The following is a 27,990-nucleotide window of genomic DNA, read 5'->3' as shown; positions in this document are numbered from 1 at the left end:
CAGTGGGACCCGGCCCTGGTGTGGAGCAGCCCGGGGAAGCTTTCCCGGCCAATGGATGGGCTGATATCCTGGCCCTGCGTACCGGAGCCCTGGCCACCTGTGGCTGAGGAGCGTCTGAAATGTGGCTGGTGTGACCAAGAACCCAGATGCTTTATTTTACCTCATTTTAATTTATTTACAATTAAGCTTCAACAGCCACATGAGCCTAACGGCCAGCGGGCAGTGCAGCCCTGGGGCATCCTGGGACCAGCTCAGGCCGGGCACCCCCACCTCCCAGGCCGTCTCCACACTGAGCGCGTGCGGGCACACCTCAGTCTGGCTCTCCAGGCCTGGCAGCCTAGCAGCCCTCACCCCCGGGACCCCGGGGAGCCTTCTCCGTGGGTGGACAGGGAGAGAAAGGCCCAGAGAAGGAGAGTAGGTTGGCCAGAGCCACACAGCAGAGGGCAGAACGGGACCCCCGGCCACTGGGCCCGCATCACTCCCATCCTGCAGAAGGTGAGCGAGCCTGACAGTGCGCAGGGCCGAGGGGGCACCCAGCCCTGGCCGCAGACGTTTCCCTGGCTGGCCTGGCTTGGGCCCCATGAGGCGCAGGGGCTGATGCCCAGATCCTCGGCGTGGGGGGGCTGGAGGCCGGGAGCCTGGGTTCTGCCATCACACAGACCCAGGGTCACCTCCAGGCCCCCCACGCACTCTGGGTGACCCCGGCACCTGGCTTTAGGTGTCTGAGTTTCACCATCTGTCAGTGGGAGCAGAGACAGCGTGTCCTGGGTTCCTGGGTGAGTTAGCGCAGAACCAGAGTACCTGATCTTACAGATGCCCCGGCTGGGATGCTCCGGGTGGGGCGGGGGTCGGCAGTGGCGTGTGCGTGAGGCAAACCACACGCTGCCCCCAAGGAAGAGAATGGCCAGCCCGAGGGCAACACTGAGTGCAGGGAAGGGCATGTCAGTGGGGGCGGCGGAAGGTTCTGGAACTGGGAGCGATTCCTGGTTGCCACTAGTCTTCCAGGGAACCCAGGGGCGGGAGTGACCTCTCCTGCGGAGAGTCTCGGCCCTGGGTGAGGCTGGGGCGGGACACCACTGGTGCCTCCCAGCTGTCTGGGGAACAGAGTAACGGTGCCCAGGAGGGGCTGGGTGGGGGTGAGGCCTCGGGTCACCCCCAAGCCCTCTCCCAGAGCTCTGGGCTGATGGGACCCCTCAGGCGGAGGGGACTTCCTGGACCAGAAGGTCAAGGCCAGAGGCTCGGGGAGCCGCAGCTGCCCTCCCGAGGCCTGGGCCCTGCAGGGAGGGGCCTCTCACCCCGCTGTCACGCCAGGCTCTAGGGTGACGGAAGGCCGGCCACTCTGCAGCCTCCTTCGGGCCTGGAGGCTCACAGCCATGGCAGCCTGACTTACGGCAGGGGCAGCGTGATTTACAAGACCCGGGCACAGTACCCGGCCTGCCTGTGATGAAGCGGCTGGCAGGAGGAGAAGCAGCGCTTAGCGGATGGCTGTTGGGGTGGAAGGGGGGCCCAGAGGCCCATCCATCACCCTCTCTCTCCTAGAAGCTTCACAGCCTTTTGCTGAACTGGCTGAACAGAGCTGAATCTGTCACTCCCGGCAGCAACCATCAAAGAGTTGAACTTGGCCTGCAGTGAGCGGCAGCTAAGAGGGAAGGAAGGTGGAGATGACCCAGGAGGCAGGGCCTGGCCAGGCAGCGCCACCCTGCATTAGCTGTGACCAGGTGCCGGCCCCAGGCATGAGCTTTATCGTCTCAGTAACCTGCGTGACACTGGCCCCATCTGACAGATGAGAAGGCCGCGGGCCGGGGAGGTGGGGCCGGGCTTCTATCGCAGATCTGATTTCAGGGCTTGCTTGCTCTGTTAGCCACCTGTCCCACCACAGAGAGAAGTGACTTGGGCCATTAACCCCATCTCCCAGGGAGCTGGCGCCCAGACCCTGGTCTGGATCTTTGCCATCGCATCTTTTGCTGGTGGTGAGAGTTGTTCTTAGGGTTTCCCTTTAGGTGGGCGAAAATATCTATTTACCCTGCAACGGAACAATTTCCCCAGGCGCGTCTCTAACGAGCTAAGTGGTTTGTCCTGCCCCCATCGGCAGGGAAGACGCCCACCGCACCACACGAGCCAGTCTGCAGGGACACGTTTAAGGACAACAGTGCTTGGACCCGTCACACGCCAACACCGACCGCCATCCGCGGGGACTGGGGGCGCGGGGCCAGTCTCTCTTCCGATCATGGCTCGTGTCCCAGGAGATGCGCCCCTACAGTGAGATGGCAGGGGCTCCCGGGGCACTGGACTCTAGACGCCCAAGCGGGGTTACCCTTATGCTGTGTCAAAGGGTGTGCAAGGGTCTCGGTCCACCTGGTCCTCGTGGGTCAGCAAGAGCTGTCACGGGACACTCTCAGCCATGCAGGGGGTCCCCGGGGGAGAAAGCTGGACTGGACCCTGGTGTCAGGCGGTGGCTTGGTCCAGCCCTCCGTGCTGGGCTGTTCCATGGGGGTCTTCACAGAGGAGGGGGTGCACAGAACTGGCGGGAGGCCACAGGGACAGCCTGATGAGGGGAGCGGAGAGACCGCCCACACTCAACCTTGGCCCCCCCCGATGCTGAGCACAGTGGGGCCGGTGGGGCGCTGAGCCTGGCTGGCCGGGCAGTGAGGGGTGGGCTCTTCCAGCCTGGACTCGACCTCGGGCAGGGGCTGCCGATCCCACTCTCCCTGCAAGGAAGGGACAAGGAGGTAAATGGAGGCTGGGGGCGAGGTGGGGGCCGCCTCCCCGGCGCTTCTCCCAGTGACCCCGTGGGTTCCTGCCCTTAAACTCACCTTCTCCCAAACCAAAGCAAACCACCCATTGCTAGCTGGGGGTCCTCACCTGGGAGCCAGGGTTGCCCCCAACTGCCTGCTCAGCCACCCTTCACTTCTTTCGGGGAAGCAGTCAGAAGGCCTGGGTGCAGCCTGAGTTTTCAGCCACTCTCCCCACCCCCCGACTCTTACACTCGGCTGCGTCAAACGCCGTATTTCAACCACATCAGACATCGGCCGCAAACTGCTCTTTGATGATCCAGTATTGGCACCCCCCTCCTTGGGGGCTGGGAACATTCGATTAGCGATTAGTCCAGCTCCCAGTGCTTCCAGGAAAGCTGCCTCACAGAGTTGCAGGCCACGGAGCCTTCTCCACGTAACTCAGCCCCGGCCCGGGCCCTGGGCCCCGCCAGGAGCTCACAGGGGGTGAGCGAGATGTCTTTGGATCCCAGTGGGTCCCGGATGAGGAGGGAACCCAGCCTGCAGCCTCAGACCCTGACTGCTCACTGCCCCCGCCCCCTGAGAGCTGTGTTTTTAGGCTCCGGGGGAGGCTGTGGATGCCCCGCTCGCACCACCGAGGTTAGTCCCATGGTGTGCTGGCATCCCAGAGAGGGCGGCGCCCTTGGGGGCAGCTGTCAGCTCCCCACTGCAGGCTGTCGGCTGTCTGTCTGGGCCCGTCTCTCACCACCTGATCCTTGTTTTGTGTGAGTGCTTCTTGCCAGCTCCTTGGGGGTGGAGCCCTGTCACCCCCGGGATCCTCTGGGTGGCTCTGGGACACAGAGGGGTGGGCAGACTCAGAACTTGCTGCTGGGTGTCCAGAAAGGGTGACTGCATGGCCAAGGGCAGCTGGCCGGCCCCAGCCACTTTCACCCTCCCCCCAACACGGGCAACCACACCTGGAATCGGACAAACCACACACGCGCACACACATATGCACACGCACACACATGCACGCACGCACACGCACATGCACGCACACGCACGCACGCACACGCACACAGCCAGCACACCTGGAAGCGGACGGCTGAGGACTTGTTGCAGTGCATGGAGATGGGCGCGAATCCATACAGGGCCTTGAGCACCTCGCGGTTGAAGGAGTTCCAGGGCACGGAGGCAAACTGCTCAGGGACAGAGGCCTGGCGGCAGGTGCAGACTTCCTCGCTGTTGAACCTGGTGTGAGAAGGAGCCGCCCAGAGTGGGGTTTAGGGGAGCAGAGGGGAGCCCAGCAAGGCACCGGTGATGCCTCCCTGCAGAGGGGCAGGGTCCCCGGAGCGGCCCCGAGCCCAGTGGCCTTCTAGCACACTGCCCTGGCTGCCTCCCGCCATGACGACTGATGGGCTTCATCTCTTGTGCCATCTTGGGTCAGTTGGGAACAGCTGCTCCAGGGCTCAGTGGAGGGGCTCCTCAGGCCAAGTCCAGACTCGATAGGAAGCAAGTATGGGATCAATTGGTGATGCCTGCCATCAGCACCTCAAGGTGGGTGGGGGCCTGATTGCCAGGATCCTGCTCACCGTGCTCCTGGGCTCCCTGTTTTCTCCCAGGGCCTGGAGGGTTTGGGGTTGGGGGGAGTGTTTGGGGCTGGGGTTCCCCTGCCGTGTCCGGGATGGAAGGCACAGTGGGCACCCTCCTTGGGAGCCATCACCTGTTCACAAGGTGGAAGTACTTCTGCAGGAATCCGGGGTCCACGGCGCTCTTGCAGAGCTCCAGCCGCGTCTGAGGGTAGTAGTGCACGTAGTTGACGCACATCTCCTCCAGGATCCCAAAGCCCCCCTGCAGGGCGGAGAAGACGCCCGTCAGCACCGGCGCATCTGCGTTACTCCTAGACGCTGCCGCCCAGCCTCTCCGTGTGGTCACTGCGCTCACGCACGCACACATGCACCCACTCATCACACAAGGCCAGACGGTGTTCTGAGCGGGCAGAGGCCCTGCCCTCCTGGAGTCCTCAGCCTTTGCCGGAGAGACAGACAGCAAGGCAGTCAGCCGGCACATGCTGCTCAGGGAGCGACGCCTCCCCTGCGTCCTCAGCTTTATTCCACCTTTGCCGGGCACAGGAGGCCGGTGTGGCTGGTCTGGCTCCCTGGGGGCAGGGAGCCCCCTCACGCCCCGGCCTCTCCCCAGCACGGGCTCCTGTGCTGACACAAGTTTCTGGCCGTGGCACTCCAACTAGGGCAGCCATCAAAATAACCCGGGTAGTTGGTTAAACCAGACATCTCTGGGAGTCACCACCCAGGCTGGGGAGGAACTGATGTGTTTATGTGTTTCTTTTACCAAGTTCCCAGGGGATGTTTGAGGGCAGGAGGAGAAGGGGATGACAGAGGATGAGATGGTTGGGTGGCATCACCAGCTCGATGGACATGAGTTTGAGTAAACTCCGGGAGTTGGTGATGGACAGGGAGGCCTGGCGTGCTGCAGTCCATGGGGTCACAAAGAGTCAGGCACGACTGAACTGAGCTGAACAGGGGATGTTAATGCTGCCCAGGGCCCACAGCCTGAGAACCGCTGGTTTAGTGCATGAATGAGGGAGGGGCACCCCCGCCCTGCGCTCTAGCGGAGTTGAGACTGGTGCCCATGCTCTGTGGCAGGGGGCGAGAAGTTGGGGTGACTTACCACTGTGGCCAGCCTCCTGTCTTCCGTGTTGTACGTGCAAGAGGTGATGAGCACGTCTCCCTGGAGGGCCGAGCCGACAGACACCCTCAGCACCTGCCCACCTGAGGTCAGGTGTGCCGGGCCAGACCCACGAGTGACCATGGTGGTCGGCCCCCCCTGAGGAACCCGGGGTTCCCACACATGAGGACCACTCTGGAGTGTCCCCAGGGAATGATGACCAGTCAACTTCTCTGGCCCCTTCCTACTGGGGTCACAGGCCAGCAGGTGGCTGCGTGGGGCTGGTCAGACGTCACAGCCTGCATTTGGGCGAGCCCCCACTCTGCCCAAGAATGCCCTGCTGCATGGTCAGCAACCCACCGGTGGGCCCCCGGCCCTCATCTCTCCCTGAAGCCCTCGGGTCTGTGGTCAGCTGATCAGGCGGGAGGAGGCCTGCGACCCCAAGTGCCCTCTGGCCCTGGCCCCTCCAAGGGCCCCCTGTGCAGCCCCGGGGAGTCTCAGACCCGGTTCTGGAAGGCCTCCCACGGCCTCTGCCCTCCCCATCCTTCCTGCCCTCCCCCCACCTCGGTCTCCTGCCCCGAACCGGGCACTCACCGGGTGGACAGACACCACCTTCTTCAACATGCGGATCTCCTGGGGTGGGCGGAGCAGAGGGTGGGGAGGGGCAAGGACGAGGCGAGACTTCAGAGTCCTACAGACCCAGTGCCCCCCCTCACTGCCCCACGACCTTTGAGGCCTCCGGCTGGGAGGGCATTAGGACAAGAAGGTGGTCATCTAAGACGGAGGTCACCGTCAAGCTGCCCAGGTCCCCCAAACCCCACAGTCAGCCACATGCCATAGTCCACCACCAGAGTCCTTTCCTACATCAAGCCCCCGACGGGACGCGACTGGCTGGGTGAGCTCCTCTGGGGTGTGGGCTGGCCCAGGAGAAGGAGCGCGGGATGGAGGGTGTGTGTCGGGGCAGAGAAGGTCAAACAGGGCCCCCAGCGGCGCCCTGGGCGGGGCAGGGGAGGGGGGGTCCCTACCTGGAAGTGTGGGCTGTAGTGGTTGTCCCTGTTCACAATCTCCCTCTCCCGGCCATCCCTGGCCAGCACCGTGACCACCTTCCGGCCCGTCAGGTGCGTGTGGAGCTGAGAGGCGAAGATATGGATCCCCGAGGGGGGCAGGGCCTGCGGGGGGGGGGGGGGGGCGGGGTCAGGGCCCGACTCGCGGCCGCTGCAGCCCCAGCCCCAGGGCGGCCTTGCACGTGGGCGGCCCTGACCCTTCCGTCTCCCCGGTCGGGCGAGGCGCTGACCATCCCAGCCATGGCCGGGCAGCACCGGGGAGACTGGCCAGCCCTCACGTCACCCCCAGGGCAGAAGACGACATCCCAGAAGTTCCCGTGACGTGACGCTCATGCGGTTTAGGCGGAAAGCGTCCTAAACCGGTTACACTCGTCAAGCATTTTCTCCACGACGCGTCATCTCCCTGCCCTCGCAACGCCGTGCCGTCCACACGGTCGGCAGCTCCGTCACCGCGAGACCACAGGTTGCTGCGCCTCTGCGGGTCACCCGACTCCCCCTCCATGCCTCCAGCTTGCCGTCCGCCAGCCACTGCCCCGCCCTTGGTCATTACAGGCACCCTCTGGCTCCCTTGCAGTGACGGAGGTCCGGGAGACTTTACGGCCGCGTGTGGCAACTGAGAGCCCCTGCCGATGGGTGGGGCCCTGGGTTTCTCCCCTCTGGACCCCAGAGTCCAGCTGTGTGACAGGTGCAGGGGGATTGCCATCTTGGGGCCTACGGTCCACAACACAGTACTTCTTCTGGGCTTGTCTTCGGCCGAGATGTCTAAACCAGGACGGCCTTCTGACTGCGAAAGCTGTGGTCCTCGGGGGTCTGCCAGTGGAGACGAGACCCCCTTTCTTCCAGAAGCCCTTCCACGAGTGTCCACAGAAATGCGATTTTCCCAAAGAACGTACTATTTGAAGGGGAACCAGAAAGCTGAGCTCTTCTTGCTTTGTGCCGCAAAGTACTTAAGGACTCTGGGGAGAGAAGGCGGGCAGGCCCTCGTCTCCAGGCTGGCGAGAGGTGTGCTCCAGGCCAGTGGGTCAACGCGACCCGGGTCCTGCCGGCACAGGGCGGTGGCTGTCCCGGGCCCTTCGTACGGCCGGGCGTCACGTGCTCCGGGGACGCGGGATGGGGTCAGACGCTCATGTGGTCACAGTTCCTCAGCCTCGTCTCAGACGGAGCTGATCCACCATGGACGCTGACGGGGCCCACGCAGCCCACCAGCCCTGTCTCAAGGGCACCTTGCTTGCCTAAGACTTCGAGGATCTCTCCCGCAAAGGACAAATCCCAGGGGATCCACTCACTGGGAAGACAAATCCGCTCTAAACCTCACCGCAGAGCAGCCCATGTCTGACTCCTCGCCCTGCAACTGCAGGCACCGTGGCCCCCGCGGGCCCCAGGCCCCTCCTCTGCTGGGTGGAGACGCTAACACTCAGCTGGCTCTGTGAGAGCGCGGGGGCCACACGGGAGAGGGTGTTCCAGCATTCACAGCGGACCGAGCAGTGACACCCGCCAAAGAGAAACCACCGGAGTAAGACAGACCACCCGCCGGGAGCACTGGACAGAGTTACGAGCAGATATTCACAGAAACGAAGGGCAAATGGTCTCGAGGTCGGGGCCAAGACGCGCAGCTTCTACAAACGTGTGCTGGGCTTGGCTGCTCAAGTCGAGTCCAACTCTCTGCGACCCCATGGACTGTAGCCCACCAGGCTCCTCTGTCATGGGATTCTCCGGGCAAGAACACTGGAGTGGGTTGCCATGCCCTCCTCCAGGGGATCTTCCCGACCCAGTGACCCAACCCAGGTCTCCCGCATTATGGGCGGATTCTTTACCAGCTGAGCCACCAGGGAAACCCAAGTATACTGGAGTGGGTAGCTTATCCCTTCTCCAGCGGATCTTCCTGACCCAGGAATCAAACCGAGGGTCTCCTGCATTGCAGGCGGATTCTTTACCAGCTGAGCTCCCAGGGAGGCCTACCTCTATAATTACAGGAATTCAAATGGAACAACAGGGATGTTTTTCTCCCAAGTGACTGAGATGCTAAGACACTGATAACAGGATGGGTGGGTAAGTCTGGGGCACTGAGCACACCCCAGTTCTGTGGGGGAAGAAAGCGCTGAGTGGGCTTTCTGGGGGGCATTTTGCCAGAGTTATCCGCATGAAAGCTCACATCCCTGTGCATGGCAGCTGCTCACCTAGAATCCACCGACACCCCTTTCCCAAGTGCACAGGAATTCCCTGGAGGGTTTCTTCCCATCAGTGGGAAGTTAAGGCAGCCTGGATGCTGGAGATGAGGGAGCAGGCCAGCCCCAGCCAGGACTGGGGGAGGCAGGGGGCACGGAGGGCCCAGAATCTGGGGAGTCCCTTTAGCTCCTCTGGAATCTCAGGCCCTCCCTCCGCTCCGGAGACTGACGTTACCGGGGCCCACCTGCCCCCGCAGCCCCCGGGCCCAGTGCTCCCTCCTACGCTCTGCGTTGGGCACCTGGCTGGCCTCAGGTGATGAAGTTCCACTGAATCCGTGCTGCACGCCAGTTAAAGGGCAAATCACGGATGAAGCTTCACTGCTCAATTTGTTTTGAAGCGTGCACGTGAACGGGCTTGTAGCAACAAGCAGGGAAAACATCTAGAAGGACTCAAAAGATCCAAGAACTGGCAGCCAGGCAAGAGCTGAGGCTGAGGGGGCCTTGGTGGTTAGCTGCACTACCTGCGTTTTTCCGCGGTGAATGCATGCCTACCCCGCTCATAGCTGAACGAGTATTTTAAATTCTGGCTCGGGTGTGGACTAAGCGCGTGCGTGCTAAGTTGCTTCACTCTGTCCGACTCTGTGCAACCCCATGGACTGTAGCCCGCCAGTCTCCTCTGTCCATGGGGGTTCTCTAGGCAAGAATACTGGTGTGGGTTGCCGTGTCCTCCTCCAGGGGATCTTCCTGATCCAGGGATCAAACCCGAGGCTCCTACGTTTCCTGCACTGGCCGGCGGGTTCTTCACCACCAGCCCCACCACTAAACAGGGGCCCACAGTCACTGCTGGAGGGGGAGCACGCAGCCCCCAGGAAGGCTCCCTGGTGTCAGGGGGCTGGGGGAGGCTGCAGAAGCTGCGGGGGGGGGGGGAGCGAGGTCACAGCTGCTGCCCTTGGTGCCCACCTCGGGCCTCAGCAGGGGAAGCGGGCGGTGCCAGGCCCTGCCCCAGGTCCGGCCACTCACCAGCTGGGTGCACTTGTCTGTGCAGTAGCCGGTGAGGACGAAGGCCGTCTCCTGCGGGGGGATGGCCATCACGGGCGTGTACACCAGGCCCAGCTCCATAATGCCCGCATCAAAGCGCCGCAGCGTGGCCGTGTAGTACAGGCGGATGCCCGAGGAGTCGCGCCGGCCTGGGGGGAGGGATGGAGGTGAGCGGAGGCCCTGGCCCCCAGCCCCGCACCGTGACCCCCAGCCTCCCTCAGCCAGGAGGTGCCGGGCACCCACGCCTGCTGCCCCCTGCCTTTGTCCCCACACCCGCTTACTCCAGGCAGACTCCATGGTTACCGGAAGGCCAATTCACACGCCCCATGTGGTTCCCACAGGGAGAGAAAGAGCTATTGTTTCTGCGAAAACGAGGCGAGTGCTCTGGGAAGACTTAACTAAGGCAGCAAACGAAAACCCAAAGCGGTGCTTTGAACCGGGTGGGGTGAGATGCCTGCCGTGGGTTTGGGAAGCAGGCCAGTCCCTCCGAGGGCTGGGTAGGCGCTCTGATGCTCTTCCCGCGAGTTCACAGGGCCCTGAACTGGAATCCACCCGCAGCATGAACCGCTCAGTTAGGGTGGAGAGGAGGGCACGCTGGTCTCAGAGAGGAGCCTCCGCCCCTCTCGGGCAGGTGAGCGCGGGTTTGCATGGTGAAGTCAGCAGGAAGTATTTAAGGCACATCCTTCTGGGGCTCCCTCCTTTGATTCCTGTCCTGCAGGGTCGACCCAGGGCTTGCATCTCCCAGGAGGACGTCCCAGGAGAAACCTGAGAAGGAGGGTGGGCTCCTGGGGCGAGGTCCTGGAGCACCCCCTGGTTCCCACACCGTCCTGGGCTGCATTTGCTCCACAGTGTGCTGTGTGACCTCGGGCAAGTTGCTGTCCCTCTCTGGGCTCGAAATCAAAGGCCTTGTCCAAAGAATTATCGCTTCTGCCCGTCACGGTCCAGCCACCCCTGCCAGCTCTTCTTGCCGTTGGCTGATTGGCGAGCCAAAACCTTCCGGGTAGCCTCCCAGTGGTCATGCGAAGCTGATGGCCGGAGGTCCGGAGATGCTGGCAGCCACAGGCCTCTAGCGGCCCCTTCCTGCCTTCTCCCTGCCTGGAATCACTCAGCGAGGTCCTGAGCAGTTCAGGGCTGCTCCCGTGGGGGTGGAGCAGAGGCTGGACATGGCCCACCCCCTTGGGATACGCAGGAGAGCTGGGAGCCGGGCAGGGAGCCCGTGGAACCGAAGAATCATCGTCCCATGTTGTAGATGGGGAAACTGAGGCCCGAAGCCTGAGCTGAAGCCCCCGCTTGAGCACCGCAGGGCTGGGAAGCAGCCGAGCTTGGACGCGGCCCATGGCGCCTGCGGGGGCCGGGCTGTCTCCCCGCTCGGCCGCTCTGAGGTAGAACCGAGGACACCTCTGCTTCTGCCTCCTGCCTCCTTGCACCAGCCACCCCGCCCCCCACCACCACCGCAGTGTCCAAGCTCAGCCTCTGTGTCTCTGGGCTGATTACATCAGAGGATAATAATAAAAAGGGAGATGCAATTGGTTAAAATTCAGACAGGGATTAAATAATGAAATAATTGTGGAATTTTGATATTTATAGAAAAGAGACCCATCTCCAGATTTTGCAAAGCGACAGGAGTGTCCTTATATTTGGCGAAGGAGCCATAAATACAAGCAGATAATCAGGAAGAGACAGACTTCCTTGACGCTTAAGGAGTTTTCGAAAATCCATTTGCTTCCAGGTTTTAAACGAGCCATAAATCCCGTACCACGCTAAGGCCCAGGCTGACTTATGGTCCTCTCTGTATGCGGCAGATAATTCCAGTGGTGGCAGAAGGTATTAGTTATGCTCTGGGGAGAAATCGCTGGCAGCTACCGGTCAAGCACAGCCCCGGAGCTGCACCCCGTTGGGAGCGCTGGGTCCCGAGCCTTCCCAGCCCCAGAGCAGCCGAGCGAGCCAGTGAGCGTGGGCAGGGGAGGGTGCCCCACGCCCAGTCACACCACCAGGGAGAGACAGACTAGGCCCAGGCTGGAGCTCAGGTTGTCCTCAGACTGTTTCCGTCCCTCACTTACACAAGTGAAAAATGTCATTAAAAAAGAAGTGAGTGAGGGGAAGAAGCCTGTGTGCCTATATACAGCGGAAGATGCCGGTGAAACAGAGAGGAAAACGCTCTGTTTCTGGGGTAGAATCAGCTGGCATCGCCCTCCTATAGACTAACCCTGTGTCCACCTTTAGGTGCGGAGTGATCCAGGCGTCCTGCTCTCTGGCCCCCACCTCGCTTCCCCTACGCTGCAGCCGGGCTGGACCACCTGTGTTTTCTGGAACACGCTGGCCTTGCCCGCCTCCACGTCTAGGCACAGCCTGTCCCTCCGTCAGGAAAGCAGCACGTGTCGGCGTCCCTCGTGAAGCGGCTCCTCGTGCTCCGAGGCGGCCCAGGCCACTGAGACACCTCCTTTCATACCTCCTTGCCCTTTGCTTGCGTCTCCCTCCTGAGAAGCCTTCGCATCTTTCTGGACCCAAGGTCTGCTGTGGTCGATTGGGAAACGAGATCACCACCCTGCTTCCCACACAAGGGGGTCTCATGGGTTTCTGTTTGCTGAGCATAAACTCGACAGCAGGAAACACACAAGAGCCACCCCTCGAGCACTGACATCACCCCAGGGCCGACATCACCCCAGGGCCGACATCACCCCAGGGCCGACATCACCCCAGGGCCAACATCACCCCAGGGCCGACATCACCCCTGCAGCACTGACAACACCCCAGGGCCGACATCACCCCAGGGCCGACATCACCCCTGCAGCACTGACAACACCCCAGGGCCGACATCACCCCTGCAGCACTGACATCACCCCAGGGCCGACATCACCCCAGGGCCGACATGACCCCAGGGCCGACATCACCCCCAGGGCCGACATCACCCCAGAGCTGACATCACCCCCAGGGCCAACATCACCCCTGCAGCACTGACATCACCCCAGGGCCGACATCACCCCAGGGCTGACATCACCCCTGCAGCACTGACATCACCCCAGGGCCAACATCACCCCAGGGCCGACATCACCCCTGCAGCACTGACATCACCCCAGGGCCAACATCACCCCAGGGCCGACATCACCCCTGCAGCACTGACATCACCCCAGGGCCGACATCACCCCTGCAGCACTGACATCACCCCTGCAGCACTGACATCACCCCAGGGCCGACATCATCCCCTGCAGCACTGACATCACCCCAGGGCTGACATCACCCCCAGGGCCGACATTACCCCAGAGCCGACATCACCCCAGGGCCGACATCACCCCCAGGGCTGACATCACCAATCAATCCCAGAGGCCTTTCCAGGGGCTATCGCCGAGAGTCACTCAGAGGAGAGCCAGGCGAGCAGGCCCTGTTTGCCGCCCTGACTGAGAACGCGTGGAAACAAAGCCCTGTTGTAACGTGTACACTCCAGGCATACATTTGCTCCACCGAGAGAAGCAGGAGGCAAGTCCATGGCCAGAAATGCCCCTGTTGAGCCAGGCACGACCCTTGCCCTGAAGACAGTCTGGGGCGATGCCTCCTGGCGGTCAAGCCATTGGAGGCGGGGTTCTGGGCAGGGATGATGTTGGCTCAGAGTAGCCTGCTTCCTGCTATCCGGCCAGATGCCTGTCCTGGCCCAGGCTGTTCTGGGGATGGAGGAAGAGGGGTTCTCAGGGGTAGGGGGCGTCTCCAGGTCTTGGCAGCCTCACAGAAGTTAGACTTCCAGGGGACACGGCATATGCGACCCCCTCAGCTGACACCCTCTCTCCACTGTCTGCGTCCCCTTGGTCGGCACACCCTGATACTAGCCATCTGCTCTGGCGGGTGCCAGCAAGGAAACGGTGTGGGGAGGAGGGGTGAGCTGTGTCTACCCCTGGCCTCAGTTTCCTCATCTGCAAAATGGGCATCCCAGAAGCCTCAAGCTGCCTTTCCCAGGTGGTACCTGGGGCGGTGCCGGGGCAGCGGCAGCTGGTGCTTGTGGCAGGGCAGGCTGAGCTGCTGGGCCCCTCCTGTGTGGGTGTGCGTGTTTATGAGCCCACCGCAGCCGCAGGAGATGGACAGAGAGGAGCCTGAGCGGGACGCCGGCCACGGTGGGTCAGGCGACAAGCAAGTGGACTCGGGGGACAGGACGCAGGCTGAGCCCTGCCAGCCCGGTTACCCTCCTGGGACACGGCCGAGTCCAGAGGCTCCCGAGGGCGGGTCAGAGGCAGATAAGAAGGGAAGCGCGTCTCGGACCTCCCTACCTTTGATCATCAGCGGGTTATGGTAGTGAACTTCCAGGCGGAGAAATCTGGAGGAGCCGGGCCCCCCAAAGGCCAGGCCTGTTTCCTCTGGGTAGTAAAAGGCCTGCAGGGGTGCAGAGGGAGGGCTCAGCCCCAACAGACAGACAGACAGACAGGGCAGGCACGAGGGGAGTCCCTGGAGGGCCAGGGCAAACCCACCCACGTGCCAGAGCCCGAGCTGCAAGGGCGGGAGTGGGGGTTGGAGGGGCAGCCAGATTAGAACGACACGCCCCCACTGACGGGCAGCTCATCACCAGCCCACACAGTGCTCCTGTTAGACCTGAGGTCAGAGAGTCTGGAGTGCTCTTACCCCCAGGCGAGCCCACCACCCAAGCCCCGCCGCTGAGCTGCGGGAAGACGCTGCTGGAAGACCCTGGATGCAGCCAGGGCGGCCAGCCCCGGGACCACCCCATGCACGGCCCCCTCCAAATCCAGCGGAACTTGACGGGGAACGAGAGTGATGCCCACGAGGAACGGTACGGAGGATGAGAGGCATCTGTGGCTCCAATGAGCCGTGGGACTCCAGCAGCATAGAGGCAATGGGGAGGGGGACTCTTTGGGGACCCCCCAGGCTCCCTCCGGTGCATACACGAGGAGTCCCCCTGGGGAGACGCCGGGAGGGGCACGCACCTTGGCGCCCAGGGCCCAGGCGGCCAGCACGTGGCGGCAGTAGTTGAGCCGCTCCGGCTTCATCTTGGAGTCGCAGGGCCCGCTGAAGTGGGGCACGCTCTCGAACTCAGCGGCGCACTGGAAGACCTCCATGTGGTGCACGAGCGCCTCGTTGCCCCCGGTGATGATGGGCTCGTACTGCGGAGGAGGGGCGCCCGCTGAGACCCCCGCCGCCCCACCCCAGCACCGCTCACCCCACTGACGGGGCTCTGGCCCAGCAGCTCCCTCCCGAGTGGGCCTCCGCTTGCCCACCTGTAAAATGGGAGGGTTGCACCAGGTGATCTCTGGGGAGCCTCTGGAGTCCAGGGTTTTGGGAGCTAAGCCACCACCCAGGAACCAGACAGGATCTGCCTGAAGCTCACGGTGAGAGCTAAGGCAGAGGGAAGGGGTCCCGGGCAAGTCGTTTCTTGGTAAGGGGGATGGGAAGTCAGCAGTCGTTGCGTGAAAGCGGCAGGGGCTGGGCAGAGACACGGAGGCTGCCCGAGGCTAAGCCTGAATTCTTGGTAAGGGGGACGGGAAGCCAGCAGCCCTTGCGTGAAAGTGGCAGGGGCTGGGCAGAGACACGGAGGCTGCCCGAGGCTAAGCCTGAGCCTAGGGGGCAGGGGCAGCTGTGAGTCTGGCCCGGCGCTCCCCGCCGTGTGACCCTGGGGGCTCACGCAGGCTCTCTGGGCCGGACAACCTGGACTGGGAATAAGGATGATGATCTGTAGGGCTGCGTGTGTAGTGCTGCGGCGATGGAGTGGGCAAACCACTTTCCCTTCCCCTGGAGCCAGACAAAGAGTAACTCAGCAGCTATTGTCATTATTGTTGTAGCTCCGGGTGGGTGTTCAGAGCAACTGAGCTCTGAGTTGAGCTGTTATTTCAAGGGAGAGGGTGGACTGACAGACAGACAGATAGATAGACAGCCATTCCCGTCCCAGGGGAAGATGCGGAAATCAAGACACCGGTTACCTTTGGTCCAGCCTGGGAAGCCAGGGTGCAGCAGCCCTGGGGGGGTGGGGCGGGTGGGGAACGAGCAGGGCGATGGGGGTCAGAGCACGCTTGGGGCTGGACCACGGACAGCTCTCCAGGACTGGACGCACCCGGGCCCACGTACCATGACGATGTGGTGCCGGGGGAAGCCGGCCGGGAGCTCGCTGATGTAGCACCAGTAAGTGGTCTCCTGGCCGGGGATGAGGACGTCGGGGGCGCGGATCTCCATGGTGCGCGTGTCCGCGGGCAGGGCCGGCTGCGAAATGTTGGGCTTCAGCAGCTGCACCCTCTGCAGCCCCGTGTGCAAGCCAGAGGTGTTGATGGCCTCCAGCGACCGGAGCGGCTCCTCCAGGAGCCCGTAGACCAGGTGGACGGTGCCGTCCTGAAGGTGGGACGGGGCCGCGTCACTCACAGCCCCAAGCTGGGCTCCTGGTGACCGGGGAGGCTGCCGCGTCCCTCCCCACCCCCGCCTGGCCGGTGACATGCTTGGTTCTCAACTCTGTGAAGGGCGGGAACCTTCAGGCTCTGTGTGAACTGGGCTGGGATTAAATCCAAGGCCACCCACACCCAGAGCCCACGGTTTGCACCCGGCATTAATGCATTTTGTCTTTCTAAATTCTCTCAATCTACATTTGATTATTGTCCATTCAACTAACCGTTGCTGGGTCGCTGGGAACCAGGCTGGCTCACCTGGAACAGTGGTTCCCTCCACCTCCCCCGGGGCCCTGGGAACAGGGCTGTTCTCTGCACAGGTGTCTCAGAGCTCCAGGCGGGAGGTTGCCCCGCACCAGACTAGAAGCTCTGAGCTGAGCACACGTGGGCATCAGACACCCTGCAAAGTTCGGGGAGAGGGTGCTCTGCCTGCCCTTGCCTCCTCCATGGGGAAGGTGAGCAGGAGGATGACCTTCTGGAAGTGACAGGGACAAAGTAGGTGATTAAATAGTTAATCCCATTAGCGGATTCTAAGTAGAAAGAATATGGGAGACCCCTGCATGCTAATGATGACTCAAGAAGCGTTTACTCAACCACAGAACCAAGCAGGCTTGCTTAGCAACAAAACCAGGCAGCGGAAGCAAGAGACACGCCCCCTAAATAATAAAACAATGGTGGCACCAGACCCACAGCCCTGCCCAGGGGGCCCAGTGAGGTAGGGCATGCTCTCTGCACACAGAAAAAGCAATAATTCGTGGACCTGGCTTGACCATGTAGGGACAGGAAAACTCCCCAACCGGGAGGAGGAGCATGATGGAAGCATGATGTCTACTCAAGAAAGACAAAGACGGTCTTCTCCCCACCCCACTTTCCCTTTGATTATAAAACTGTAGCCCACTCAGTTCTCAGGGTGCAGCACTCTCTTGCCTCACAAGCGTCCTGTTCTCATCCATCCCTTCTCATCCATTCCTTTGCCTCTGGCTGGATTCTTTCTGCTGAGACATAAAGGACTGCAGCGCTCCGGAGCCCCCGGAGCACCACACGTCTGTCTCAGGGCACTCCTGGGCCCAGCTCTGTTCCCAGCGTGCCACGTGTCCCCAGGCAAGCGCTCCCCCGCCTGGCCTCAGTTTCCTCACGTGGCCCCAGGCCAGGCCGTCCCTGCCGTGCTGCAATAGAACCCAGGACCACGGTGTCCACGTGCACCGAAAAGTTAAATGGATTTTGTCTGCAAGAGAAAACCGGGTGTTCTTCCCGAAGGGTCTTGGGTCCACTGTGGCTGTGAATCCCTGGACGGCGCAGGCTGAGCCTTACTTCTAGGCCCCTTTCTCCGTTTGCAGGCAGGGACTTGCCTGGAGCCTCACAGCCCATTGGCCAACCAGGGCCGGGTCGGGAGACCAACGTCTCCTGAAGACTCTTCTCCAGAATTCCACTGGAGACACTGGACCCGGAGGAGAGAGTCCAGGGCAAGGTCCCTTGGGGCCCCATTAGAAGGCTTCGGGGTGAGACCCACGTCTAGAAACATGCCAGCCAAGTGTCAACCAAGAGCTGCTTATTCATAGGGTCCGAGTCTGCCCGGCTGTCCCTGGGACCCCCTCTCTGCGGGTGAGGGGCCCGGGATGCTGCCCCAGGACGTAAGACGGCTATACCCCGCCCACGGCAAGTGGGCCGCCACCCACCTCGATGAGGTAGTCGTTGGGGTCGCAGGTGGCAAAGGGTCTCTTGAAGAGGAGGTACAGGCCTCCTGGGGTCCTCTGTGCCCGCAGAAGCTGGTAGTCCTGCTGGGGGTCCAGGCGGACCTGCCCCTCCTGGTCACTCCAGGCGTCCTGCAGAGACAAGGTCAGGCTTGGGGCCCGAGTGGTCCAGCCGGGGAGGAGGCTGGGCACCCACAGCACAGCCCCCGGGCACACCCCGCCCTGGGGCTCCTGGCCTTGACAGCTGACCTCAAATGCCAGCCGGCACTCACGGGGGCTGGTTCGCCAGGCAGGTTCCCAGACCTCTGGGTGGGACCCAGAACCTGTGTTACTCAGGAGGTGCCACGACTGGGAACGTGCGGTCCTAGACAAAGAATCCCCCTTGGTCTGGGGGGCAGGGGCCTGATAGCACACGGAGCCTTGGAGAGGGGAGATGTGGAGAACAGGGGGAGAGAGAGACGCTGGCAATGGGCACCAGCCAGAGTGAGACCATCTGAAACACCACCTGCCGACCTCACCCGAGTCCCAGCTTTGCCTGGAGAAGGTAAGCTGGGGCCCTGGCGCAAACAGACACACTGCCTTTCCCCAGGATGTTCAAGGGCGGGGGCTCTGGCCAGACCCTCCCCTCCCCTCCCCCCAGCTGCTTCCTGGCACCCATCTCTAAGGCTCGGCCACCCAGGGGCTCCAGGCCAGGGCACCAAAGACAGCTTCTGGGCCAGGCAGCTGCGAGGGAGGCCCTGCCCCGACCAGCAGGTGAGGAGCAGCACGGGACCAGCGGTCCTCGGCCTCAGATGCTTTCAAACCCTGCATTCAGGGCTGCGGCACGTTTTCTTCATTTCCTTGAGGAAAAAAAAAAGAAACCCACGAAAGATTTTGCCAAATCGCCCCCCTGGAGAAAAGCGCCGTGACGAAGCTCCTGCTGGGGGATGCCGGGGATCTGCAGGACTCAGTTCAAACAGAAGCAGAAACTTAGCCTGTGAGCCTTCAGCTGGAAATCTAGAATGTATTTGTTGAACATATTGCTAAAGGAGGAAAAACAAGCTTGACATTTGTTTGCATAGGAATTTGTTGTGCAAATTAATCTTGCCTGTGCGGGAGGATGCGAAAGTCACCCCAGTTCTCTTGGCAGCCAGGGAAGCTGGGCCTGGGGCTCGCTGCTCCCTTGGGACCGGCTTGGAGCCGCGCTGCCCCGGTCTTCCTGGGCCGTGACCTGGCGCCACTGAGCTTCCTCGTCGGGGGAGGCGGGCGGCCTAGAGCCAGTGGCCCCCATCCCATCCGGCTGGTGGTCAGGCTCGCCCAGCCTCCTGCCTCCCCGCAACGTGGGCAAAGCTCCTTCCTGCCTGCAGAGTTGTGGTGGGGCGTGGACGGAGCACCCCCCGGGGTTCCAGAAAGATCAGCCAAGGGCGTCAGCTCGTGTGAAGCCCCTCATCCCGAGAAAGTGGAGAGGGAGAATTGTACCCACTCTGCAGATGGGGAACAGGAGGCGGGGAGGCCTCTCCTGAGCCTGGCCCACGGGTCCTGCCGGATTCCCACCCTTCACGAAATAAGAGCCCCTCTGCTCACAGATGGAGTGCCTCCTGACTTCCACACGGTTTCAGCTCTCCCGGGTCTGTTTCCCCGAGAAAGCTGGTTTGACCCCCGGAGAGGTCGGAGTAGAGGGGCAGCAGTGCTCGGGGCAGGACGGCTGGGCTCTCCCCACCCGGGGGGCCCCTCTGCAGTCTGTCCAGGGCCCCCAAGCCCCTCTCCTCTGACGGGAGATCTCCCTGCCCCCCACCCTTTCCAGCAAGAACTGAGGGTGAATTTGGGGTGTGGAGTGAAGTGTGCACCTCAGGGCGGATGGTCCCTTCCGGGCCGGGTGCTCGGGTCACCCACGTGTGAGGCACCACGCCCCAGGCGGGTCAGGCCAGGCCCCACACTCGGGTGCGTGTGAGCTCTGCGCATTGTTTGTGCAGGTCGGGGGGCAGGGGCCGCCCTCCCAAGGGCGACGGGGAGGTGTGGAGAGGCTGCTTTATGTGGTGAGCGAGTCCTCCATCTTGGGCTGCTGCGCTTCTTGGGCGCGCCGGGCCATCAGGGAAGCCACCTGTTGCCCATCTTGAGCTCACATCGGCATCCGAGACGCCCAAGCTTGGGACACAGGGGTGCTCAGATACAGGGGACCGGAGAGGCGAGAGGGTGACTTTCTTTGCTGGGTCCGGGAGGGCAGAGAGGGGCAGGGGTAGGGGCGCTGGGGTGGGGAGAGGACTCACCCCGAAGTAGGCGCTGTCCCCGTCAGTCCAGAGCACCACCAGGTCGGCGTTCTCCAGCTCCCCCCGGTCCGACATCCCGAACAGGATGCCAGCCTTGAGCTCCCGCACCAGGAGCTGGAAGTAGACGGTCTCCTGCGCATAGCTGACATTCCAGGACAGCTCCAGGGTCCCCTCGGGGTCCAGGGGGATGTGGAAGGGAAAGGGGCTCTCGGCGGGGGCCGAGCCCTGCAGCGCGGCCACTAGGATGACGAGGAAGACGGCCACCGCGGTGCCGTACATGGAGGCCGCCTCGCGCACGCTGGGGCTGGGGACCTGCATGGCTGGGTGAGCGCGGCTGCCCCACCTGGCCATTTATGTCCTGGGCCCCCCGGGGAGGTGGGCCCCGGCTGCACCGGTAATCACATTTGTCTGGTGGGGAATTCAATTGTCCCAGAGACCCTCCCACCAGCCCAGGCCCCCAGGCCAAAAGCTTTTCTGCCCTCGTTTCTCCTAATTGGCACTAATGACTCATGGACATCATCAGCGGGAATCGAAACAGACGGGCTGATTTCATTCCCTCTGAACGGTCCCCGAGAGCCATCCAGGAAGGGTTCCTCCCTGCGGGCACCCTCCGGCTGGGCACCGGGCTGACAACCAGGCTGGCTGCCGGGGCCTGTCCCCGCACGGCTGGCAGGCGGGGCCCGTGCCGCCCAGTTCGTGGATGGGCAGACTGAGGCTCCGCGGGGTTATTTCCAAGGTTGTGGTGGTGGTGGTTTACTGGCAAAGTCACGTCTGACCCCTTTGTGACCCCATGGACTCTAAGCCCACCAGGCTCCTCCGTCAGTGAGATTTCTTAGGCAAGAATCCTGGAGTGGGTTGCCATTTCCTGCTCCAGGGGTTCTTCCCTGCCTAGGGATCGAACCGCGTCTCCTACAGTGGGAGGCGGATTCTCTACCACTGAACCACAGGGAAAGCCCTATTTCTAAAGTGACCAGCGAGAAAAGAGACCTCGCTGTTGCAGGCCCAGGGAGCCATGTCTACAACCCTGGAGGGCGGACCAACTTCAAACTAAAAATAAGAGATGATCCCCAAATAGTCCCTGTGTTTAGACACTCTCTCCGGGCCTGCTGCTGCCACTTTTGTCTGCTCCCTGTCTCCCCACAGGCTCCAGCTGGCGCCACAGCTGCTCCCGAAGGAGTGGGTGTGCTGCTGGGGGCAGGGGCAGATGGCCCAGTGGCATGCTGGCGCGGGGGACAGGCTGCAGGTGGGCTTCTGGGGAGCCTGGATGGCAGGGGACATTGCCGGGAAGCAGACTTCTTGACGATGCCTTGCGGAGCGGCAGATTGCAGACTCTTCAGAAAGGGGTGCGAGCAACAGGCCTGCTTCCTTGTTCCCAAAGCCCCAACACCCAGTGTCGTTTAGCCTGGAGTGGACCCAGTCTGAATTCGAAGCCTCCCAGGGCAGGCAGTCTGTGACAGTGTTTCTCCTGCACACAGCACAGGGCCTTTGCACAGGCCCGTTGGGACTCACACTCCATTGAGCTGAAGTGTCAGTCTCTGCAGAGCGGCTCACCCAGTCCTTCTCCGTGCAGAGTGGGTTGGGCATGAGCTACCGGCACTGCGAAGTTCTCCCTGATTGCCTTCTGCTCTGAATTTGGCTGCCTCCTTCCAGGAACCTGACTCCCTTCTTTCTTCCTTCTCCAGTTCCTCCTCTCTCTGGCAAAACCAAGAACCTGAGCAACATCCTCAACATCCACAACATCGCCCCAGGTATCCACAAGCCCTCAAAGAGCGACAAAGGCCGGCCTGGAGCTTGCAGCGTCTGGCCCTGCTCTTGCTCTGCACTCTGTTCTTCAGGAAGGGGTGACTGTGTCTGCCTGAAGGCAAAATCCTGAGCAAGCTCCCCTCCCAGGACCTGGTGGGTGGTGGGCTCTCCTCATGGCGGCCGGGCCCCCCTGCAAACAGGGCGGGAAGAGAAAGCTGCTACAAGAGGCCCCAGGACCCCCTCCCTGACTGTACACGGGCTGGGGTGCTCCAGGACACGCTACTCACGGTGCTGACACCACAAGGCTGTTCTCGGGGCCGCCCCCTGCCGGGCCCGTTCCCCGAGGCAGCACAGCATCAGAGTGGGGTGCAGGGTGAGTGAATCCGCCAACGTGCGCACCAACTCACGAACGGGCACACGCCGCCGCCGCTGGCCTGCATCCTGGGCCTGAGGAAAGATGCTGACGGATCACAGGCCGCGAGAGCCGGCCCCCCGGGCCCTGGAGGCCACAGACCCTTGGCTCCAGTGACAGGACAAACCCCAGGGAAGGCCTGCAGCCTGGGGCGGTGGGCGGGCTTTCTGGAGAAGGGCAGGGACTCAGCTAGAGCCTGGAAGGACGGGGTTTCCACGGACGGGGTGGCCCCAGGGATGCCAGGAAACGGGATCAGTTGCAAAGGCCTTCGGTCACGATCCCTTGCGTGGAAGACAGGAGGGTGTAGGCCAGGGGAGACCACCAGGCAGGCTCCGGAGGACCCACCACTCGGGGCACTGCCTCGTTCTCTAAAATTTTGCCAAAACCCCCTCATCTGTGCTGGGGGGGCAGGCGGAGAGCCTCTGAGATCACTCAGACACCCACTGACTGGACATCCACTAGCCACCTCCTCCCCTGACTAGGGAACAGCCGCGGCAAGGGGGTGAGACAGGCTGCTGGGGCGGGCGCCCTGCTCCCAGTGGGCACACAGACAAAGCCAGCAGGTGCAGTGAGGGCGACCGGGCTCCAAGGCAGCCCTGGCTCCGGGTGAGCCTCCTGGCCATCTGCGTGGCTCTGGCCAGAAGAGAAAGATTGGGTACTACCCCCCACCCACCCCTGACCACCTGGAGTAGCGGGACCCCCAAGGCCTCATACCCAGGGGTGGGGGCTCTGGTCTCAAGCCCGCCGCACCCCTGCCGAGTCCCGGCTGGACCTTCACACAGAAGCGCTTTCCCACCCAGTCGCGCTCCTATCTGCAGCTATCAGTAGTTTATCCCTCCGCCCCCCTTCCACCTCGTGGTTCCAGGGGGACATAGAGGTGTGAAGCCTGGGAGCCAGAGCCCAGGATAGGTCAGGAGCCCTGGGTTGGGGAGAGCCCAGGCAGACGCCTCTCCTCTCTGGATGCGGTGAGAGCAACAGTTGCTTGGAGAGCCAAGGAAGCAAGGTCTGCATGGCTCTCAGTACACAGCACAGTGCTGTGCCCGCGTGTTTACTTTTAACAGTAATCGGAAGACGTTCTGTCTCCACTCAGAGCCGGGCTGGCATGCTGACCTCCCAGTTGTGTTTGATAAAAAGGATTCAGCTGACTTCAGAAACGAGAATTGCCTGCACTAGTAATTAACCTGATCTGGAAATCGTGTTCGCGGCCGTCCCTTCACCTGCTTGTTTCATTTCAGCCCCAGCAGCCATGGGCGCAGGTCTGAGACCGACCTCGGACACGAGATGATGCCCAGGAGAGGGGAGCCACGCCCCGCTGGGGGCAGGGTCTGCCTGGTGCCCCGTGCGCACTCTTGGCCAGGGGGGCTGCACTCAAGGCAGCCAAGGTCAGGGAAATTCCACTGGAGTCAGGAGGAAGGGATGCTGGGGGCAGAAATGCAAGCAGGGAGAAACGCTGAGGCGGCTCTGGGCCAGCGGGGGTGGGAGAGAGCTGGTCCAATCCGGAGGCCTCCTCCGCGATGTGCCGCTCCTTGCATTAATGGATTTTTAAAAAACAAGCAATCTGACCCGGAATAAGGAAGCAGTGCTCAGCGCTCCTGCCCCGGCTGTGTCGGTGAGATGCCCAGGCGTCCTCTGGACAGCGCCCCTCCTCCCGCCCCCCGGGACGCATCGCTGGCTCCCTCTCCATGTGCTCTCAGGGTGGGATGGGGGCTCCCGCTGCCCCCTGCTTCCACTCCCGTCCCCTCAACCTGGCTCCACTCTGGTGATCAGGTGCAGTTTGCCCTCCAGAAGTGGAGGGTGGGGTGGCACCCCGGGGCGCTTCCGCCACCCTGTCAGGAATAAACACCAGTTCACCACGCAGCGCCTGGCTCTCCTCCAAAGTGCTTCGATGGCTGACCTCGTTTGGAACCGATTTCGGTGTTTTAATAAGCCCTTTGCCTTCCTGCTTCTCTCTGACACTGTCATCCTTGGAGCTGTAATCCCCATGGCTTCTGCCATGTGAGGCCGGCTCCCCGACAGCCAGGCTGGAGCCAGTGGGGCCACTGAGGCCAGAGCGGGGCCTCAGCCAGACAGGCCAGGCCGGGCCACTCCCCAGTCACCCCATGGCGGCTACAGGCGGTGCCCTCCGTCCCCCGCCCCCGGAAACTCCAGCAGTCTAGCTGGTGGCAGCGTGGAAAGTGGGCTGAGAAGCGCTGATGGGGGCTGTCAGAAGCTGAGACCCACCCCACCCCCAGGGCTCCACGCAGGCCCTGCCCACCCACACGACAGCCTTGACCAGCAAGCCTGCAGGCAGCGGTCAAGACAACTGGATGACCAGCCTCTCTACCCTGGCTCAGAGGTCAGAGGCCACACCCTGAAGGTCACAGGCCCTGAAGCTCGGGACCCCAGCAGCTCAGCTGACCCACCAACCGCAGGTCAGCAGGTGCCACTCAGCCCAGGACCCTCTGATCTTCCCCCGTTCCTTAAGCCACAGCCAAGTAATGGTGACCCCAGCCTGAAGGTCAGAGGGCCCCAGGCCACCCCAGCCCCCGACCCGCTTTGAGGCAGGGTGGGTTTGGAGGTCAGATCTGAGACAGGCCTGCAGGGCTGCATCTGGCCGGCTCAGTGGAGCTCTCACCTGGCCAGAGTGCCTGCTGACACCCACGGTCCCACTGGGGAGACAGGCTACACGGAGCAGCCGCGTCTGCCTCCAAGGGTGCTGGGCACACGGCCTCTCTCCGCTCCGTAACTCTCGACATTCCCTTGGGGGACTGCGCGCTAACAGAACCCACTCCCTCCTGGTCAGTATTCGGGCATCTGCGTGTTCACTTAAACCAGCGGTGACGACAGAGCAGTCCGTGATCACGCACATCCATCCTCGCACACTTGCGCCTGTGCTTCCTTAGGGCCAGCCCCCAGAACTAAAACTGGGGGGCCAGAGGCAGCAGGGCTTCCTCCCGGATGCCACTGCGTCCTGAGGTCCAGGAGGAGAGGCCGCTGCTAGCCGTGAGCCACCCGGCAGATACAAAACCCCTTCCCTGGAACAGAGAGCTTCTTGCAGGTAAGTAGGTTTCAGCCTTATTGATGGGCCAAACTCGCTATTGGGCCAGACAGCTGCCCTCAGGCTACAGTCAGATGCATCACATACAGAAACGCAAATTCAATAAAGCCCGAGCCTCGCCATCTGCTTTTCAAAGCTGAGACTTTGGAAAGAGCAGGTCTCTGCGCCCGGGGGGCCTCTGACATTCGCACGGTGAGAGGGACCAGCGGATAAGCACTCTCTGATCCAATTGTCCCTCGGCTGATCGAGTTACGGAGCGATTTGCCCACAAGCGGGCAGGGGACGAGGTGAATTAAACGTCCGGATGGAGACCGTACTGCACGTAGGTGAGGAGCCGGTGGGGTGCAGACAGGGACATCCTTCCGGTGGACACTTGGTCAATATCTGGCGCGACAGGATGTCTCAGTAGGACCGGGGCATCGCCACCCCTGGACAACGGGTCTGCCCTGACAGTCTCCTGCGTGGTGGGAGCACTGCGGTCACTGTGTCACTACTACCGAGGGCCCCAGGTCCCTTCCAGGGCCTGTCAAGGATCTCATCTGATGGAATCTCCTGGTCCAGGATGGTCGCGTTATTGCCCCTGGCTAAGGTCCTCTGTTGCCACTGACTCAACACAGAGGGGCATTTTTAAAACCAAAACATCAACTGCCTTCCTTCCATCTGGACAAACGGAAGCATCAGGACAGCACTTGTGAGGGGCAAAGCGGAACTCTGGGTGAGCTGGCGTCTCTGTTGGGGCATACACATCACCACATTCAGTTCAGAGAAGCACGCTGAAGTGCGGCTTCAGCATTTTATCTTCTGTTGTAGGGTCTTCACAGTGTCAAGCAGAACCAAACTTTAGTCTCAAACCAGAAGCATCACCCAAAACCAAGGGATGCAGCTGCATCCTGATGGCTGCTCCTTGGTACCCAGGGATGATTGGTGCCTCCCCGGCCCTGGAGAGGGGCCGCTGGGTACCTAGGGCAAACACACTCTTCAGGTGTGTTTAATAAGACACCCGAGGCTTCAGACAAATGGGAGGTGATGCACAGCTCCTCCTCACCAAAATCCTACCCTGTGTCAGAAAGATGCTTTTGAAAGAAAAAATTCACAACAGAATTGGTTTTTTAAAAAATGGAGTCTTCTCAGGGGATCGGAATTCTGCAGGAATCATAGAAAGAGGCAAAGAAACAAAGTCAGAGGAAACCACATCCCACCTGCTGCGGGAAGACAGCTAGAGCCACTGAGGCGCCAGACCCGGGGCCTGGGGCCCGGGGACCGGACCCTGGGTGACCGGACCCTGGGTGACCGGACCCTGGGTGTGGCCGAGGATGGCTCCTCCAGCAGCTCCACAGGCCCGGCACGTGACCGACTGTCCCTCCCCGATGAGGCAGGCAGCAGAGAGCCCCCGAGTCCCCAGATTAAAGCAGAGAACGGTCACCACTGCAGGACAGTGACAAGGGTACTACGGTCCCTGGCGAAATGCAGGGACCCGCGGCCCAAGGGAGCGATTCCCCACCCACCCTGCCAAGATGCACGCACCTCCCCATCCCGGTCAGCGGCTCAGAAGAGACGCAGCAGCCGCACTGGGGATCGAATGCAGAACCAGGCAAACGGCCCGCCAGACCAAGCGTGTTGAGGAAAAGCTGCCGCATCAAAGAGCCTCCGTCTCAGAAACAGAAGCTCCAGCACCCAGAGAAGAGGCATGGATGGAGTCAGCAGAGAGACTTGAAAATAAGCATAATTAGTATCTTTAGAGAGATAAGAGAGGTTATCGTAGTCATGAAGTGAGAATGGGCTTTGATATAAAAGAACTAATTAGAGATCTTGGAAATTTAAAATAGATGTGCTGAGAGCGGAAAGGAGACATCTGAGAGGAGCCTGGTGAGCTGGAAGACCAGGCCCGGGGCTGGCCGAGGGATTCGTCTTCAAGTGCAGAGGGGTAGAGAACAGGAGGGAAATATGGGGACTTGGGGGACAGCTTCAAGGCCCTGCAGCCAACTAAGGGACATCCAGAAGTGGGGTAGCAAAGGCCGAAGGGAGGAAACGGCAAAGACATCCGTCTTCAGACCCGGAGCCAGTGAGCACCGGCGTGCAGACACGGGAGGCCAGAAAGAGCACCAGAAGCAAAGTAAAGATGCTCCCAGACAGAGAGACAGAGAGAGGGGACGTCCACTGGAGGACAAAACTGAGAAAAAGAGGGAGCGGGAGGGGGCAGAGAAAGCTCACCTGCGGAGGAACATGTGGGGCGTCGCCAATCTCCCTGAGAGCAGCAGAAAATGATGTCTCCTGCAGAGCCCACCACTCTGAGGCTGAAGCTGAAGCTCCAGTACCTTGGCCACCCGCTGGGAAGAGCCTGATCCTGGGAAAGACTGAAGGCCGGAGGAGAAAGGGGCAACAGAGGGCGAGATGGTTGGATGGCATCATCGACTCAAGGGACATGAATTTGAGCAAATTCCAGAAGACGGTGAGGGACAGGGAGGCCTGGCGTGCTGCAGTCCGTGGGGTCGCAGAGAGTTGGATACGACTGAGCCGCTGAACAGCGACAATGCCAAACCCAGCATCCCAGGTTTGGGGCAGAATTAAAAATATTCAAGCATGCAAGCCCTCAGATGTTCTGCCACCACCCTCCTCTCTGAAAGAATTATTCAAGGGTGGTATTCTCACCAAAAAGAAAAAAAAAATCTTAAGAAAGAAGAGGAAAGGGGACAGAAGAAATCACGGGAAGAGAAAGGTCAGCACAGGGTGAAGTCTGGTCCTTCTGTTGTCAAGGATGGGTTCCACTGTCATCTTTTATTCTGAAATATTTCCAGCGCAAGAAAACGAGGAGAACGGTGTCAGAGATACTCGT

At 61.7% G+C, this 27,990-nt stretch overlaps 1 protein-coding gene across 1 annotated transcript; it reads right to left on the bottom strand.

Annotated features, from left to right (window-relative positions):
• Positions 1 to 131: 131 nt before the first annotated feature.
• Positions 132 to 24,221, bottom strand: DBH (dopamine beta-hydroxylase). Its single transcript, XM_070455819.1, has 12 exons — positions 19,966 to 24,221; positions 17,705 to 17,851; positions 15,721 to 15,978; positions 14,586 to 14,762; positions 13,917 to 14,019; positions 9,646 to 9,812; positions 6,422 to 6,565; positions 5,991 to 6,029; positions 5,400 to 5,459; positions 4,435 to 4,562; positions 3,803 to 3,962; positions 132 to 2,708 (listed from the first exon to the last, which is right to left on the bottom strand). Exons 1-12 carry the CDS (start codon positions 20,314 to 20,316, stop codon positions 2,577 to 2,579), a joined length of 1,866 nt encoding a protein of 621 aa, XP_070311920.1. The 5' UTR covers positions 20,317 to 24,221; the 3' UTR covers positions 132 to 2,576.
• Positions 24,222 to 27,990: the final 3,769 nt, after the last annotated feature.

Source organism: Odocoileus virginianus, chromosome 2, assembly GCF_023699985.2.
Source record: "Odocoileus virginianus isolate 20LAN1187 ecotype Illinois chromosome 2, Ovbor_1.2, whole genome shotgun sequence".
Lineage (NCBI taxonomy): Eukaryota > Metazoa > Chordata > Mammalia > Artiodactyla > Cervidae > Odocoileus > Odocoileus virginianus.
The sequence above is the reverse complement of the archived record's forward strand: the minus strand, read 5'-3'. Positions and strand labels throughout refer to the sequence as shown.